The sequence below is a fragment of the Nerophis lumbriciformis genome, linkage group LG08, assembly GCF_033978685.3.
Source record: "Nerophis lumbriciformis linkage group LG08, RoL_Nlum_v2.1, whole genome shotgun sequence".
NCBI classification, from domain to species: domain Eukaryota; kingdom Metazoa; phylum Chordata; class Actinopteri; order Syngnathiformes; family Syngnathidae; genus Nerophis; species Nerophis lumbriciformis.
Window position 1 is genome coordinate 30604574 of NC_084555.2, and position 16209 is coordinate 30620782.

At 38.2% G+C, this 16209-nt stretch overlaps 1 protein-coding gene across 2 annotated transcripts in view; it reads left to right on the top strand.

Moving 5' to 3' along the window:
- LOC133611653 (uncharacterized) overlaps positions 1-16209 on the top strand; it is a 70299-nt gene that overhangs the window by 12456 nt on the left and 41634 nt on the right. For both annotated transcript variants that reach the window (XM_061968647.2, XM_061968646.2), the window contains exon 2: positions 12352-12670. In XM_061968647.2, the coding sequence (XP_061824631.2) occupies positions 12376-12670 (295 nt within the window). In that variant the 5' untranslated portion in view covers positions 12352-12375. The remainder of the gene's footprint in view (positions 1-12351; positions 12671-16209) is intronic.

The following is a 16209-nucleotide window of genomic DNA, read 5'->3' on the forward strand; positions in this document are numbered from 1 at the left end:
GTAGTTTTGGAAAATACGCCCCTGGCCCCTTTTCAGTAACCTTAAACACAGTTTGCATGTGGAGAAAGGAAATATATCAGTTCTTTGAAATATGCTCGTTCGTGTGGACATGGCGTCAGAGTCTAGAGTCGTGAGTCGTGGTTTTTCTGAAGTCTTTAAACGGGATCAAATAAGTCTTTTATTGAATCTTTAAATCAACTCCTTACCATGCAGGATCACATGACACATCAGCTGCAGTTTAGTAAAGTTGTGGTTAGCATCTTGTGGTTTGAATACCACTTTAAAAAGCATTGCTGACAAACTCCGGTAAGTAGCTGTTTGTAGCAAAAAAAATTATTATGGTCTTTCCTAGTGCTTCATCAAAAAAGGTAGCACTAGATTTCTTTTAATGTTTGTGATACTTCACTTTAGATTTGTGAATTTGGCTTACAGGTACTCTTTTCAACTCATGCCTATGTGCTTTGCTTTAGGTCGGGCATGTGTCACTACATTGTGTTTCTTTAAAGGGGAACTGTACTTTTTTTGGAATAAAAAAAGAAACGCTTGCAAGTTACGGCTGATGGGAGTCCCCTATGTTCCCTTGAAAGTCCTCTAAAACAACTTCAAAACCCTCTATCAACGTTTTATACATACGCTGTAAGTATATATATATATATATATATATATATATATATATATATATATATATATATATATATATGTGTGTATATGTATATATGTGTATATATATATGTATATATAAACACATTCATAGCATTTGTACATAAAATATTTGACGTATTTTGGTAATTTTAAGCATTACCGAAATGTATTTCCTGTGCACCAAGCCTAGAAGTTGGTCAACTTTGAAAATCCACACGCTCCTAACGCACTATATGGCTCTCTTCTTGGCCCTCAACAAATGGAACGCAGCGTAAAACCCAACATTATTAAGAGGATTCTGAAATTACCAGCTCAAAGTGCACATGTGCTGAAAGATACAACCATCCGACCAGTCCTCATCCCAGTAAGAGCGGACATTGTAAGTCACTCTTTTATGTTCATATTTGAAATGTTTAGCATTAGTGTTACATGATAACGCTGCAAGGCTGTCACAAAGTTTGCCATTAGTTGTAGCAAACACAACAAGTGATTCTATGTTGTTTTTGACAGAAGTAAAGTTCATTGCTGTGCGCTCTGTGAAACCAATGCACCAAGCAAAGAAGTCATGGTAGTGATTAAAATGACAAAAATACTGCAAAAATTACATAATTATCATGAGTGTGTTTGTTACTACATTACAATATACAGGTATATACACTTACAGAATGTATATAAAATGGTGTAGTTTTTTTTGTGTTTTTTAGAGGGCTTATTCGGCAGAACAGAATGTATCCTGGCAGTCGACACTCCTGTATTTAATACCTGCATTGTTAGCCGACTCATACCAGCAGTTTTTGTTCAAATGCATAGAAAAAAAGAGGCATATGAGGATGATAGGCAAAATAAAAAAAATTGAAAGTGCATTTTTCCTTTAACTATGTTTACATGCATTCATGAAAGCAGAGGAGACCTAGATTTGGTCTGAAGTGTATGCCCTTAAGTTCCAGTATAGGCAGAGTCAGCACCTACCATTTCTTCATAATCACTTTTACAGTTTATTGACATATTAAAATGAATATGTATTCAAATATTTATATGACAGCATGCAAACCATAGCAAGTCTTTGTTGACTTGATGCGCACACACTGCCTTTAATGTCAGCTAAGCTGGGGACAATGCTGCAGGTATATTGACTCTGCACAGGGAGTTGTGATAGTCTAACATCCATTGTAAACGCCAGGTCTCAAATAGGACCAGGGCAGGACTAGGAAAAACAGGTTGAGTGTGGGTTTATGTAAGAGATCGATACCATTCATAAATACAATTGTCGTCTGGCTTAGCCTTCATGACGATCCTACATCAAGATGCTGATAAATGGTTTTTAATGTCTCTTCAAAAATTAAGTTTAGAACTTTGTGTTTGATAGTTGCTAATAATGGTAGTCCTTTAAAAAAAATCATGCTCCATTTCTAGGATAAGAGATACAAATGAGTGTGTGTGTTGCACCCATGTAAATTATGCCAAATGTTCACAATTTATTCTGCTGTTGTTATTGGCTATTGGTTTTAGCTTTCAGCTTTCATCCATTTTCTACATCGCTTGTCCTCATTAAGGTCACTGGTAAACTAGAGCCTATCTCAGCTGACTTTGGGTGAGAGGCGGGGTACACCCTGGACCAGAGGTGTGGACTCGAGTCACATGACTTGGACTCGAGTCAGACTCGAGTCATGAATTTGATGACTTTAGACTCGACTTGACAAAATGTAAAGAGACTTGCAACTCGACTTAGACTTTAACATCAATGACTTGTGACTTCACTTGGACTTGAGCCTTTTGACTTGACATGACTTGCCACTTTCCCCAAAATCCAAAGCTTAAAAAGTTATTTGGGAGCGCTCCGTATTTTTCATTTTCTTCGTCTGTGTCGATCAGCGTGTTGTTCCTGTCAGCTGGTGTGCTGTCAGTACAACAGCCAATCAAATTAGATCTACGTTGTTTTCATCACACAGCATTCATCCAATCAAATTGCAGTACAACCAATGAACAAGAGTTGTTAAACAACGTGCCAGTGAGAAACAATTATGTTAAAGTTGGTTTCGTTCGGGTATAAAAACTACGACTTGGTCAACAAAAAACGAATTGCCGTATGCAAATCACGCAGTTCGAATATTACAGACGGAGACGCAACAACATCCAACTTCGTTCAACATTTGAAGTTGCACAAAGAAGGGTAAGTTTTGAATGTAAGATAACGTTTATTGGCTAAGTAACGTGACTTTTATTTGCTGTGTAGTTAAATCAGTGAGGCTGCAAACTCACTCCTAACGTTATAACCATAGACATCTTCTAAGTAGACGCAGCATCGAGCGCTACTGCCTACTGGTGCAGACGAGACGCGTGGCCGCCATCTTGGAGTGGTGATCCGCTCCACTCAGTGCAATTCATTTGGCAGGAGCAATGAACTGTCAACGCATTTAATTCATCTTACCTCACTGAATACCACTGATTTTCACCCCCTTTTTTGTCATACGTGTAGCTATGATAACAGACACATGTTCCGGCGTGTTTTATTATTCATAGTTTGCTTAACAGTAATATAATATTCTTATATGCTATAAGTGACCAGATGTCCGAGATCAAAACTGGGAATATAATTCCAGAGAAGGGGGAAACAAACGGTAAGCTATTTTTAAGTTGAAGAAACAATATGATTAGGTTATATATACATGCGTGTATCCTACATAAACAATGTATGAATACATTAGATATCTATATATCTTAGGGACCTATAGACTGTATCTCTGTTGCTTCAGCAGCAGAGAGATTATTCTGTTTTGACACTTTGTATTGATATTTTGTATTACATTCTTCCCTTAAATGATAATGTTTGCAGTGATTGTTTTATATGTATTTTTTATGGAAGTCGCTTTGGATAAAAGCGCCTGCCAAATACTTAAACATATATAAACACCTGAAAGTCTTTATATCAGCTAAAACCACCAATCTGTTTCACTGGATTCAGAATAAAACCAAATTCTGTTTTACCCAACAATGTTAGTATTTGAATATTGTTACTTGAAGACTTATTCCTGGTTACAATTATACTGTTAAGAATGTATTGTCTTATACTTTGCCTAAAATGAGAATGCATCATAATCAGTGGCGGCTGGTGAATTTTGTTTTAGGTGTTGCTGAAAGTTTGTAAACCAAACCCCTGTAGGGCGTCATCCTCCCCCAGAAGATTTCTTTGTGATTTTCACATACAAATATTGAAGATCTTTGCTCCTTCTCAACTCTGTGGTAATATTATTTTCATAAAATACAACCAATAGTACATTAATGTTAAATCTTACTTGTGAAAAGTAATCCCCCGATTCCTATTTTCAACAGTCTGCTCATTTGAGCAGGAAAACGCTGAACACCAGCCCGGCATCTTTATTTTCTACCTGTCAACTGTCAGTTTAGGCTGCTCGCCGGCTCTTCATCACCACTTCAAGATGGCGGCCAAATTGCTCACGTCACAGCAACCAATGATGCGTCTACTTATAAGATGCCTATGGTTATAACGTCATTGCAAACACAGCAATCTGTTGCGTCCACTGCAGTTCGCTACCTTATTCATACTTTTTGTCAAGTGATTTTTTTTAAGCAGGGTTTCATGAGATACCTACACATAACGTTACGTTAGTCAATGTATCACACACAGTAACGTAACGTTAGTCAATGTATCACACACAGTAACATAACATTACGTTAGTCAATGTATCACACACAGTAACGTAACGTTAGTCAATGTATCACACACAGTAACATTACGTTAGTCAATGTATCACACACAGTAACGTAACGTTAGACGGCGGTCAGCAGCACCGCATACTTTAGCCACCTACAAAAAGACAAACATAGTCAAATAAAGGTCAGTTAAAATGTATACTATATTAAGAATATGTGTACATATTGCATAGGGCCCTGACATCTAAAAAGTACAACTCTGTTCATTGTTATGTTCATGTATTTGTTATGTTTTTCATGTGTACGCACACATAAACACACATACAGTATGAGATGAGATCAATGAGATAAGGTAAGAATAGGACAGAAACTGCTGTGGAACTAGTTACAATGCAATATGCCATGGAAATACAATGTTAACACTTTTGTGCAAATAAGTACAGTTGCACTTGTTTTTTCAAATGTGTTTATTCTGTAAAGGAATGAGTTACATGTTTAAAATGACTGGTTAATAGTGCTATTTTGAAGTGCAATGTCACCACTATCTTTTTCCCTGCAATTTCAAATGCACTTGTTTTAATAAATAAATACAGCGTTTTAAAAGTATACACAATCTGTGTAAATACATTAGTCTGTGGTTAAAACGACTTGAAAGGACTCGAAACTCAAAATGCAGGACTTGGGACTTGACTTGAGACTTTCCAGTCTTGACTTTGGACTTGACTCGGACTTGCCTGTCTTGACTCGGGACTTGACTCGGACTTGCCTGTCTTGACTCGGGACTTGACTCGAGACTTGAGGGCAAAGACTTGAGACTTACTTGTGACTTGCAAAGCAATGACTTGGTCCCACCTCTGCCCTGGACTGGTCGCCAGCCAATTAATCGACGGGCACATAGAGACAAACTCTCATGTTCGTCCAAGTGAAGTGTAAAGCGTGATCCTAGGATGCAGAGACAGCAGGCATAGTTAGGCCTGGGCCGATAACAACTTTTGCTGGAAGATATATTGAGCTACAAATTATTGCCGATAAACAATATTATTGCCATTATTTTTCTGAGACCAAATTAACCACTGATGTATACACAATGATGATAATGCAAGTATACCCTTTCAAATGCAATAAACTTGTATTTCTCGTATATTACTAATTGTAATTGTAATTAAAATGTAAACTTTTAAATACCAGGTTAAATAAAACAAACGCACGATGAAAATAAAATATAGCCTGTCTGTAAGCAAAACTTTGCACTTGAAAAAAAATCCCAACCAAAAGCAATAAAATAGGTTCTGTTTTTGTTAAGGAGAGGTTTGGGGACCCTCAAATATACACAACCAAAACAATAAATAAAATGGCTAAATAAAGTTATTGTGACCAAAATTTTAATGTTTATCATTATCAATGTGGTATTGTTTAATGTGCTCGAAAAGTAATTACACACACACTGAAATATTTTGTCCAAGTTGCAGTGTTCTGAAATTATTTTTTTTTAATTAAATGCTTATAGGTACTCGTTACTTTACCAAAAAAGTAATTTAATTACTAACGAAAATAGTCTTTAATAAATGTAATTAATTACGGGGGAAAGTAATTTGTACGTTACTTAAAAAAATATACACTTTAAATATTTGGCATATGCATTTGAGAGATGTTTAATATAAGAGCACAGTGTGCAGAGTCTGTGCTTTTAAAAGGTGGGGCCTGTTGCCTAGTGACGTGTGACATCATCGAGGGGTTTCAACAGAGCTGTGTTTAGCTGTAGCAGTTAGCAGTGCACTTTGTCGGCTTTGACGCCAGCTCTTTTATTGTGTTACCTCTGCTTAATAAATAGATTGAACGTGCTTTGATGGCTGTCATTTCTTGTCAACAAACGGGGTATATTTTGGATGGCAAGTTTGTCACTTCAATCATTGATTTGTTGTTCAATATTCCCATCGTGTACGTGTGTGTGTATGTTGTATGCTGTGTCACAGTGGGATGGTCCCTCTTCCTAGTTCAGTGGTTCTTGGGTTCGATCGAACCCTAGGGGGTCGGTGAGTCAGCGTCAGGGGTTCGGCGGAGCCTCTGCCGTGGAGGTCAAGACACACCCAACTCATCGTGAGAATAAAAACGTATCCCTATCGGCATATTATGGATACCCCCAAACAATGTTTCCTCTAATCTCCATCTGATTTGCAGGTGTGTAATTTGTTGTGAGTTCATGCACTGTGTTGGTTTTGTTCTTTGAACAAGGTGATGCTCATGCATGGTTCATTTTGTGCACCAGTAAAAAAACATTTTATTTTTCACTAAAGAAGGGTTTGGTGAATGGGCATATGAAACTGGTGGGGTTCGGTACCTCCAACAAGGTTAAGAATCACTGTCCTATTTGATATCAAGTTCATTTTTGTGCGGTGCTGCTTGTTGCTTTCACGAGTAAAAATATATTTTCTATATATTATATATTATATATATCTATTTATATTTTGAACTTGCTGCACTTAAGAAGCTGTCTTGTTTTCGACATAAAACCACATCAAATGTAGCGTGCCACGTTACATCAAGCTATCGTTAACAGCGTTGTAACGGACCTAAAAGAAATTCATTAGATTACTCGTTACTAGTAAAAGTATTATATAACGGCATTATTATGAATGCTTTTTTTAATAAGTAAAACGAATAGACACGATATTTTTTGGCAGAGGAAACATCAAATATTGTTCTGGCTTCGTTAGAGCCACATTATTTGTAGTTCTCTGTTGAAATTTACTTATCTTTATCTACTCAGTGGCCTAGTGGTTAGAGTGTCCGTCCTGAGATCGGTAGGTTGGGAGTTCAAATCCCGGCCGAGTCATACCAAAGACTATAAAAAATGGGACCCATTACCTCCCTGCTTGGCACTCAGCATCAAGGGTTGGAATTGGGGGTTAAATCACCAAAATGATTCTCGGGCGCAGCCACCGCTGCTGCCCACTGCTCCCCTCACCTCCCAGGGGGTGATCAAGGGTGATGGGTCAAATGCAGAGAATAATCTCGCCACACCTAGTGTGTGTGTGACAATCATTGGTACTTTAACTTTTAACTTTAAATATATTTATTTTCTTCCTTTTTAATTTGTAAATGTTTCAGAATGTTTAAAAAAAATGTGAATCGCGTGACTTCTAGTTTGGACACTGTGGAGTTTATATAAATCATTTGGTTTAAAAATAGCGCAGCCTTTATGTTCAATGTGACTACTGTAGCTCAGTTGTTTAGACAGTAATGTGTTTGTACGAGTTTAGATCGGGGAATGACGTTTCTTAATGGGGAAAGATGTTAATATCTCTTGTTTACATGTTAGCATTTAAGCTAGCTAGAAAGCTAACGTTCGTTGGTCTCAAAAATGTTATCAGGTGTGTGGTTATCAATCAGGTTTTTTTTAATATCTTTATTTAATACGGGAATACTAACCGTCTGGAGTTTTACAGAGGTTATCATTACTACCGTTTATTTGTAAAACAAACACCCGCAGCTGCTGAAACTGTTGCGACAGAGTGACCACTCTTATAACCTGTAACAAAACATACTTACCGACTTCATTTTCATTTATTGTCCGGTTAATTGACTTATCGAATATCGGCCCAGGCCCAGGCCGAGGCATAGTGTGGGCAAAAATTTATTTAGTGAGCTCAAGTGCAGCTCGGAGATATAATGCAGCTAGGAAGTGCACAAACAAGTCTACACTTGTTGAGGTAGCAAAAAACAATGATCCAGCCCTGTCCAGTGGAACACTCTGATTAACAACCAAGTACATGTGTCTGAGCCAGCGCTGGAAATGGAAATACCATCCAAACAGTATAATAACCACCCTCAGTCCAAACTGTCATGGAGGATCGTGACACTAACAACCTCATATTCATATTTATGAAAAAGTTAGTGTCTCCAATTAGCCTAATATGCATATCTTTGGAATGTAGGAGGAAACCTGAGTATCTGGAGAAAACCCACGCACAGGGAGATGATGTAAAATCCACACAGAGATGCCCAAACTAGGGTTTGAACCCTCGTTCTCTAACTAACAATGAGCTGTTTGGAATTGACAGGGAATGTTTTACACGAGGCATCATTTCAAAAACAGGCTTTCCATAGCTATACAAACTTCTTGTTGTGTTAGTTTATACTGTGTGTATTTCAACTGTTAAGGTGGTTGTATGGTTGTAATTGCAGAGCCAGTGCAGTTAAGGTGTTTAACATTTCATGTGGCTAGCTTAAGTAAACCCTTCTCCACAATGTGCACAAAAAAGGCTTCCTATTAATTTCCCAGGTTTGACAGTTTTATTCTTAGTGTTTCTTCCTTCTTTAAACTTGTCGGCAAGACTAATACTCACAGGCTTTTAAGTGTAACCGTGGAAATAGCAAGCAGCGTGAGTCAACTCCTTGAGAGCCGACTGCAGGGCAAGTCACTGGGTGGTCCTTTCGCCACATCCTACGACAGAGGAACTACTCTGGTTCCTCTTTGGAGCAAATAATCAGGGAGGTTGTGGCGCTCACAGCGGCCCCTGGGCTGTAAACAAATGAGGCAAGCCTTGTTTCCAAAGGAAAGCTTCTAAATCTTGGGGATCCAATACACATACCCAGGTCTTAGTCATAGCCTTAATGACTGTAATTTAGAGCTGCAGAAACACCGGGATCAGTGCAGCAAGGAAGACCTGGTGATTTTGTCTCATAAAGATGTATGCATTGTCTTGTTAAAGGCCTTTCACTGTGTCAAACACTATGCTGTAGCCAAGTGGAACTCCGCCATGTGAAAATAAGAAACCCCACCTACCGAAGCTGTGTACATATATTTTGAGGCAAGTATTTAACTTTTATAGCATTTCAAGGCATATTCCCTCCCATTTCTCCACAATGTTCCACACAGCTTTTGGCGAGATGTGATAGCTAAAAAGTTGCCCAAAAATGTTCCTGATCTTTCTTCCAAACTGGTTTATGTCTGCTGCTTTGACTGTTGACACCCTGGTTATTTTGGAACAGGGTTAGTTTTAGGCTGTTTGTGGCCCTAAACAAGGTTTTGTTTGTGGCCACTTTTTGGTCTTTAATATTACCGTTGTAACACACCAGTGCAGGGCTATTCCGAGAATGACGCCATACCCACCCCCGACTTCGGTTCAAAACTTGGGAGACAAACATTTTTGCCGCAAATTCCTAAAAACACAAGAGTGCTCTGTGTTGTAAAGAGGAACTTGGGCCAATGTAAACACATTGGCAGATCCTTGCATTGACATCCTGGAATATTGGGGCCAAACTTGTGATTTACATAACTGAGGCGTTCCTCAGGGCAGCCCTTTAAGTCCTCTCCTTTTTTGTCCGTGAAACGTTATTTTGTAATGTGATTGAAGTAACTAAGGTGTTGCTGTAGTTTGTTTATTACAAATGCAGTCAGTAGTCATTTGTTCAACCTATTTAGTTATACTAGTGGTGTTCCTCAAGGTTTAAGCTTAGGTCCTTTCTTTTTCCCTTTTTGACCCAACATAAACTATCACAAAGGACATGTTGACTTAGTAGTTTAGCAGAAACGAAGTAGGCTATAATTTTATTCTTTAGACAGTTCAGTCCATCAAAGTACAAACTCCGTTTCCATATGAGTTGGGAAATTGTGTTAGATGTAAATATAAACGGAATACAATGATTTGCAAATCATTTTCAACCCATATTCAGTTGATTATGCTACAAAGACAACATATTTAATGTTCAAACTGATAAACATTTTTTTTGCAAATAATCATTAACTTTAGAATTTGATGCCAGCAACACGTGACAAAGACGTTGGGAAAGGTGGCAATAAATACTGATAAAGTTGAGGATTGCTCATCAAACACTTATTTGGAACATCCCACAGGTGAACAGGCAAATTGGGAACAGGTGGGTGCCATGATAAAAGTAGATTCCATGAAATGCTCAGTCATTCACAAACAAAGATGGGGTGAGGGTCACCACTTTGTCAACAAATGCGTGAGCAAATTGTTGAACAGTTTAAGAAAAACTTTTCTCAACCAGCTATTGCAAGGAATTTAGGGATTTCGCCATCTACGGTCCATAATATCATCAAAGGGTTCAGAGAATCTGGAGAAATCACTGCACGTAAGCAGCTAAGCCCTTGACCTTCGATCCCTCAGGCTGTACTGCATCAACAAGCGACATCAGTGTGTAAAGGATATCACCACATGGGTTCAGGAACACTTCAGAAACCCACTGTCAGTAACTACAGTTGGTCGCTACATCTGTAAGTGCAAGTTTAAACTTTCCTATGCAAGGCGAAAACCGTTTATCAACAACACCCAGAAACGCCGTCGGCTTCGCTGGGCCTGAGCTCATCTAAGATGGACTGATACAAAGTGGAAAAGTGTTCTGTGGTCTGACGAGTCCACATTTCAAATTGTTTTTGGAAACTGTGGATGTCGTGTCCTCCGGACCAAAGAGAAAAAGATCCATCTGGATTGTTATAGGCGCAAAGTTGAAAAGCCAGCATCTGTGATGGTATGGGGGTGTATTCGTGCCCAAGGCATGGGTAACTTACACATCTGTGAAGGGGCCATTGATGCTGAAAGGTACATACAGGTTTTGGAGCAACATATGTTGCCATCCAAGCAACGTTACCATGGACGCCCCTGCTTATTTCAGCAAGACAATGCCAAGCCACGTGTTACATCAACGTGGCTTCATAGTAAAAGAGTGCGGGTACTAGACTGGCCTGCCTGTAGTCCAGACCTGTCTCCCATTGAAAATGTGTGGCGCATTATGAAGCCTAAAATACCACAACGGAGACCCCCGGACTGTTGAACAACTTAAGCTGTACATCAAGCAAGAATGGGAAAGAATTCCACCTGAGAAGCTTAAAAAATGTGTCTCCTCAGTTCCCAAACGTTTACTGAGTGTTGTTAAAAGAAAAGGCCATGTAACACAGTGGTGAACATGCCCTTTCCCAACTACATTGGCACGTGTTGCAGCCATGAAATTCTAAGTTAATTATTATTTGCAAAAAAAAAAAAAAAAGTTTATGAGTTTGTACATCAAATATGTTGTCTTTGTAGTGCATTCAATTGAATATGGGTTGAAAAGGATTTGCAAATCATTGTATTCCGTTTATATTTACATCTAACACAATTTCCCAACTCATATGGAAACAGGGTTTGTAGAACAAGCAACACCTGCAGACTACGTTGATGAGCTACTAAAGTGACCATGTGAATGACGTGGCCCTAAACAACTGCATAGTGTTTATTGCAGGGGCCAACAGGCCCTGTTTGGGAATTTTACTTTTAATATGATTCATGCTGAAGGACACAAGCTATGAAGTTCGGTCATGCTTAAATTAGTTTCTGGGGGGAGGGGTTGCATGAACCAACAACATTTGAGCAACTTGCTTGAAAAATAAAGTAAGGATTCAATAATCTGTCATTCTCAACGTTCATTGTAGGTGACCTTATTCCTGTACAACTGTTTTTAGACTCTAAGTAGAATATTTAATAAAGTATGAAGAGACTCTTGGATTCCCAAGAGGAGAAGGAGTTTAGTGAGGTAAAGGAGGGAGGAAGAGGGAAGGCAATGAGCTCATGGAGAATGAAAAAAGATGAAAGAGCGAAGATGATTGAAAATAACATAGAGCTGCTCAGATATGAACTTTGATGCTCTACAGGGATTGTTTATATCCCTGCTTTTAGCTTCCTAGTGTGTTCGTGTGTAGTAAGTGTGTGTGAGTGTTGGTGTGTGGGTTTTGGGGTGTGGCTTGTGAGTCATGACTCCATGTTGTGGAATGAAGGGAGCGGTGCCAGGCCTTTCTTTGCAGAACTGAGAAGTTTGGTTTGAGGCTGTAAACGGGACCAAGGTTGGCTGCCATGTGCGTCGTGCCCACAGAGATTCACAAACACAACAACACACACAGACCCACTAATGTACACTATAGGCTTGAGACCTGTTTATGGTGGATAATCTGTCACTGTCTCTATAGTTACTTTTGTGGTTGTCCAATAAAGCTTTAAAACATCCCAGGAACAACATGGGCTTTGTCCTCTTTTTCAGGGAATATTTCCAGAAAGTGGTGGGATGTCAAACCGTGACTCTCTGGGCTTCGGGGAGCTGATTCCCCACGATGTGGTTGAGATCTTTGCTCAAGAGAAGCACAGTATTAAAGGGAGGAAAAAACGCAGTCACTCCCTGGGCCGGGCCTTGGGCTGGCTGAAGGGCAAGAAAAGGAAGGATCTCAGAGCTAAAGGACAGAACCCGGGTCTTGGTCCTGCGTTGGACTTGGCTTTGGATGGACACGTGGCTGCGCATCCTAGTGGAAACAAAGGTGGACACAAATCAGGAAGATCGTCCCAGACTCAAGGAAACAGCCATGGTAAGAACCCACAAGAACTTTTTGTCCTGTTACTTTCTTTTTGCTGCACTTGGACTGTGGGACATTAATAGATTTTCTTTCAACATACTGTTCATACTTTGGTGATATCATTACTCTGTGTACTGAAACAAAACCTTCTCTGAACTCAGTCTACAATCCATTTCTGCTAAGCTTTTCAACCTTGTTGGTCAGATTACGAAATACATTTTTCCATAGTAAAATATTAAAGGGCACCTATGATGATTTTAGTCTACATTTTAAAATACTTTACTTGTGGCCTAGAAGTATTGGATATACCTGGGTCAAAATGCTGTGTAATATTTTCTCCACAGTCACATTTATAACCTACTTTGTGTGTATGTCTGTTGATGTTTGTTTCTGGAGGCATTCCCAAATTGTAAATGAAACCACGCCCCAGTCTCTCCAAAAGCATCAGAATTTATGTTCTGAAAATATTCACAGTTTAAATATATATCTCAAAGACGAACATCACAACTATTTTAATTTCCAAATACTGTCGAAAACAAACTTCATAAACATTATATAGATTCACCCGGTCACATAATTAGGTACACCTACACACCCGATCTGCATAAAAAAGCTGTTTTTAGCAGGATTTATGTCACTGCATGTCAGTGTTTTTATGCTCATGCCAAGATTAGATGATAATAATATTTTATCTTACCTTTTTTTTGCGTTTCCTCAAACTCAGCTGGCCTCATACAGAGCTCCCCCGCCTCTGGTTGAGAGTTTGACTCCATGTCCAAACAAGTACGCCCAGCTCGCTTTGATGTCACAATGTAGCCAGACTGCAAAACCCCGCGGACGGAGGCATATATAAATGATATAAATGACGACAATAGAGCTTTTAACATTATTGTTGTAACGTGATAATGCATGTTGAATGACACATTCTAGCTGTGTCCCAAACATTTGGCAGCGACAACCAAACCGACGCATCCTTAAAGCAATGTAGCATTGTTGCTAGCGAGCTAGCAGCTAATGTGCAAAGCCATTTTTAAGTCGGTAATCATCGCCTTAATGGCGGTATATAAACAAGTTTCTTACAAGTAATAATGAATGAGGAATAGCTAAACATGCTTCACTACACACTGTAGGAGGATACAATAAGCCATGCTAACCGCTAACAGAACGCCTTGAATGTAAACAAAAGGGGTGGATCGATACAAATATCGACTGTAATGATACCAAGTATAATAGCCATATAAAGTCGATACTACAATGATTAAATCGATAATTTTACTATCACAAAATCTTTTGTTATTTTTGTTATTGTTTACAAACTCCCTGGAGACAGGAGGACTAGCCAAATGTGTAGTATCTCTCAAAATGTACAATATATAAAGTCTCCAAACAACAGAAGAATAAGTGCTTATTATATTTTAACAGAAGAATTGATCGAACCATGTTAAAAGTTACAAAGTAACCGGATCTCAACAGTAAATTAACAAGTATATTAATTATAATTTTGATAAAATAGTACATTAAGATGACCAAATGACACAATATGTTATTGCATACGTCAGCAGCCAAATTAGGAGCCTTGGTAATCCGTTTTGAAATTATTCTATTTTCATTTATATACCAAATAATATGGATATAGTGATATATATCGTTATCGCAAAAGGCTGCAATGTATATCGCAATATAGATTTTAGGCCATATTGCCCATCCCTAGTGCAAGCTCAAGCATTGTAACAATATTTTTAAGTCAGACAACACGAACATTTTCAGGGGTCATACAAGTGTAAATATAAGTTAACCATTGTTAATATTTAGACATATAATCAATAAAACTAAGATGATTTGTTTCACTGATGTACTTCACGCAACTCACTTGATGCCCTTAGCTGTAAGACAAGTACACAATGAAACAATTACAATTTACAAAAATAAACCAAAAGACAAGTTTTCTTTTAATATCTGATCACTTTTTTAAATCATGAAACTCTTTGCACGTTCTCCTAATAACACTAGTTCTTGAAGCAGGTCTTTTTTTTGGAATACAGTCGTACCTGCAAGTGCTTTTATCCTACACATTTTTCGGGATATGAGCTGTCTCTCTGCTAATTGTTGCTTTTGGTTGCAAGCAAAACATTTTTTGTTGATGAGGCAGGAGTTGAAGATGAAGAGCATCAAGAAGTTGTTCTGCCAAAAGTTGCTCAATTTGATTGTCGTGGAAAGATAGCGGCAAGATTATTGTTAGCATTGTTCACCATTTACCCAGAAATGAACGTTCCACTTGGTGACGATCTTCAATGATCGCCAAAACATGATAGAAAAATAGACAAATAATGCACTGTAATGGATATAAGACATGTCTTGTATTGGTTTTGATGCCCTATAAAAGGCCATGTTACATGTTAACATGGTGCTGTTCTGTGGGGTCCAAGCACCAATTAAATGGATTTAATTTTAAGCATTTAGTATAAAATCACAATACCACAATAACATAAGATGCAAAATACTGAGCTCGAGTTCATTTTTTAATTTTTTTTTAATGGGGGAAAAAAAGCCAGAAAAGACAAAATAATATACTGCAGTCCTTTGTTTTACATCTTATGTCATCATGCATTAAATCTGTTTATTCAACTCTAAAGACGTTTTCCAGTTTTTTGTCTGGTGAAATTCTAAATTTTCTAAATCTATTTTGAGGAGCCATTTTTCTTAGTTTTTTTTAAGTTGAAATAAATATTTAAATTTTTTTATTTAAAGATTTTTTAAACTCTGAGTTCATACGAAGTTTGGCTTATGTTTTTTTTTTTTTAAGAAATAATGTGCTTTGTTACAATACAATACATCAATCATGCAAATTTAACAGCCTTTTCAAAATATTTTGCATAAATACTTAAAACACAGATACACACACCTCAAAGGGGAAAATGTACTGACAGAGAGCACCTGTTTGGGAAATTAATCTAGAGGTTAAATTTAAACATTTTCGATAAGTTACTGGGAACCAGTATACTATCCTGCCTCTTTGCCTCAGGGCATGCATGTTTGTTCATTGCAGGGCTGTTTCAACAGACCGGCTTCCAACTCACCGGCTGAACTTTAGGTTTGCTTTCTTCGCTGTTGTCTGTCTCATTCTGTGATACAATCACTGACTTACCTGGTTCTTGTGTTACACCATTTGCTGCACTCAGACTTCCTAAAACAGGGCTTTTTCCAGACATGAAGTCACGCTTGCACATCTATATGAAGGCAGTTTAAACAAAACACACACACACACACACACACACACACACACACACACACACACACACACACACACACACACACACACACACACACACACACACACACACACACACACACACACACACACACATATGGAAGGCAAAAAATTCACGCCCTCTTACGAAAAGTGACTTTTCCCAGAGGTGTGCTCAACAGATCTTGTCTGAGCTTGCACAAACCCAAACCAGTTTTCACTTTGCAGTCTGTTCAACAAGTTGAGTGAACATGATGTTCTTTAGTTTTGTGTACTGCAAAACTGCATACTTTGTTCTTTACTT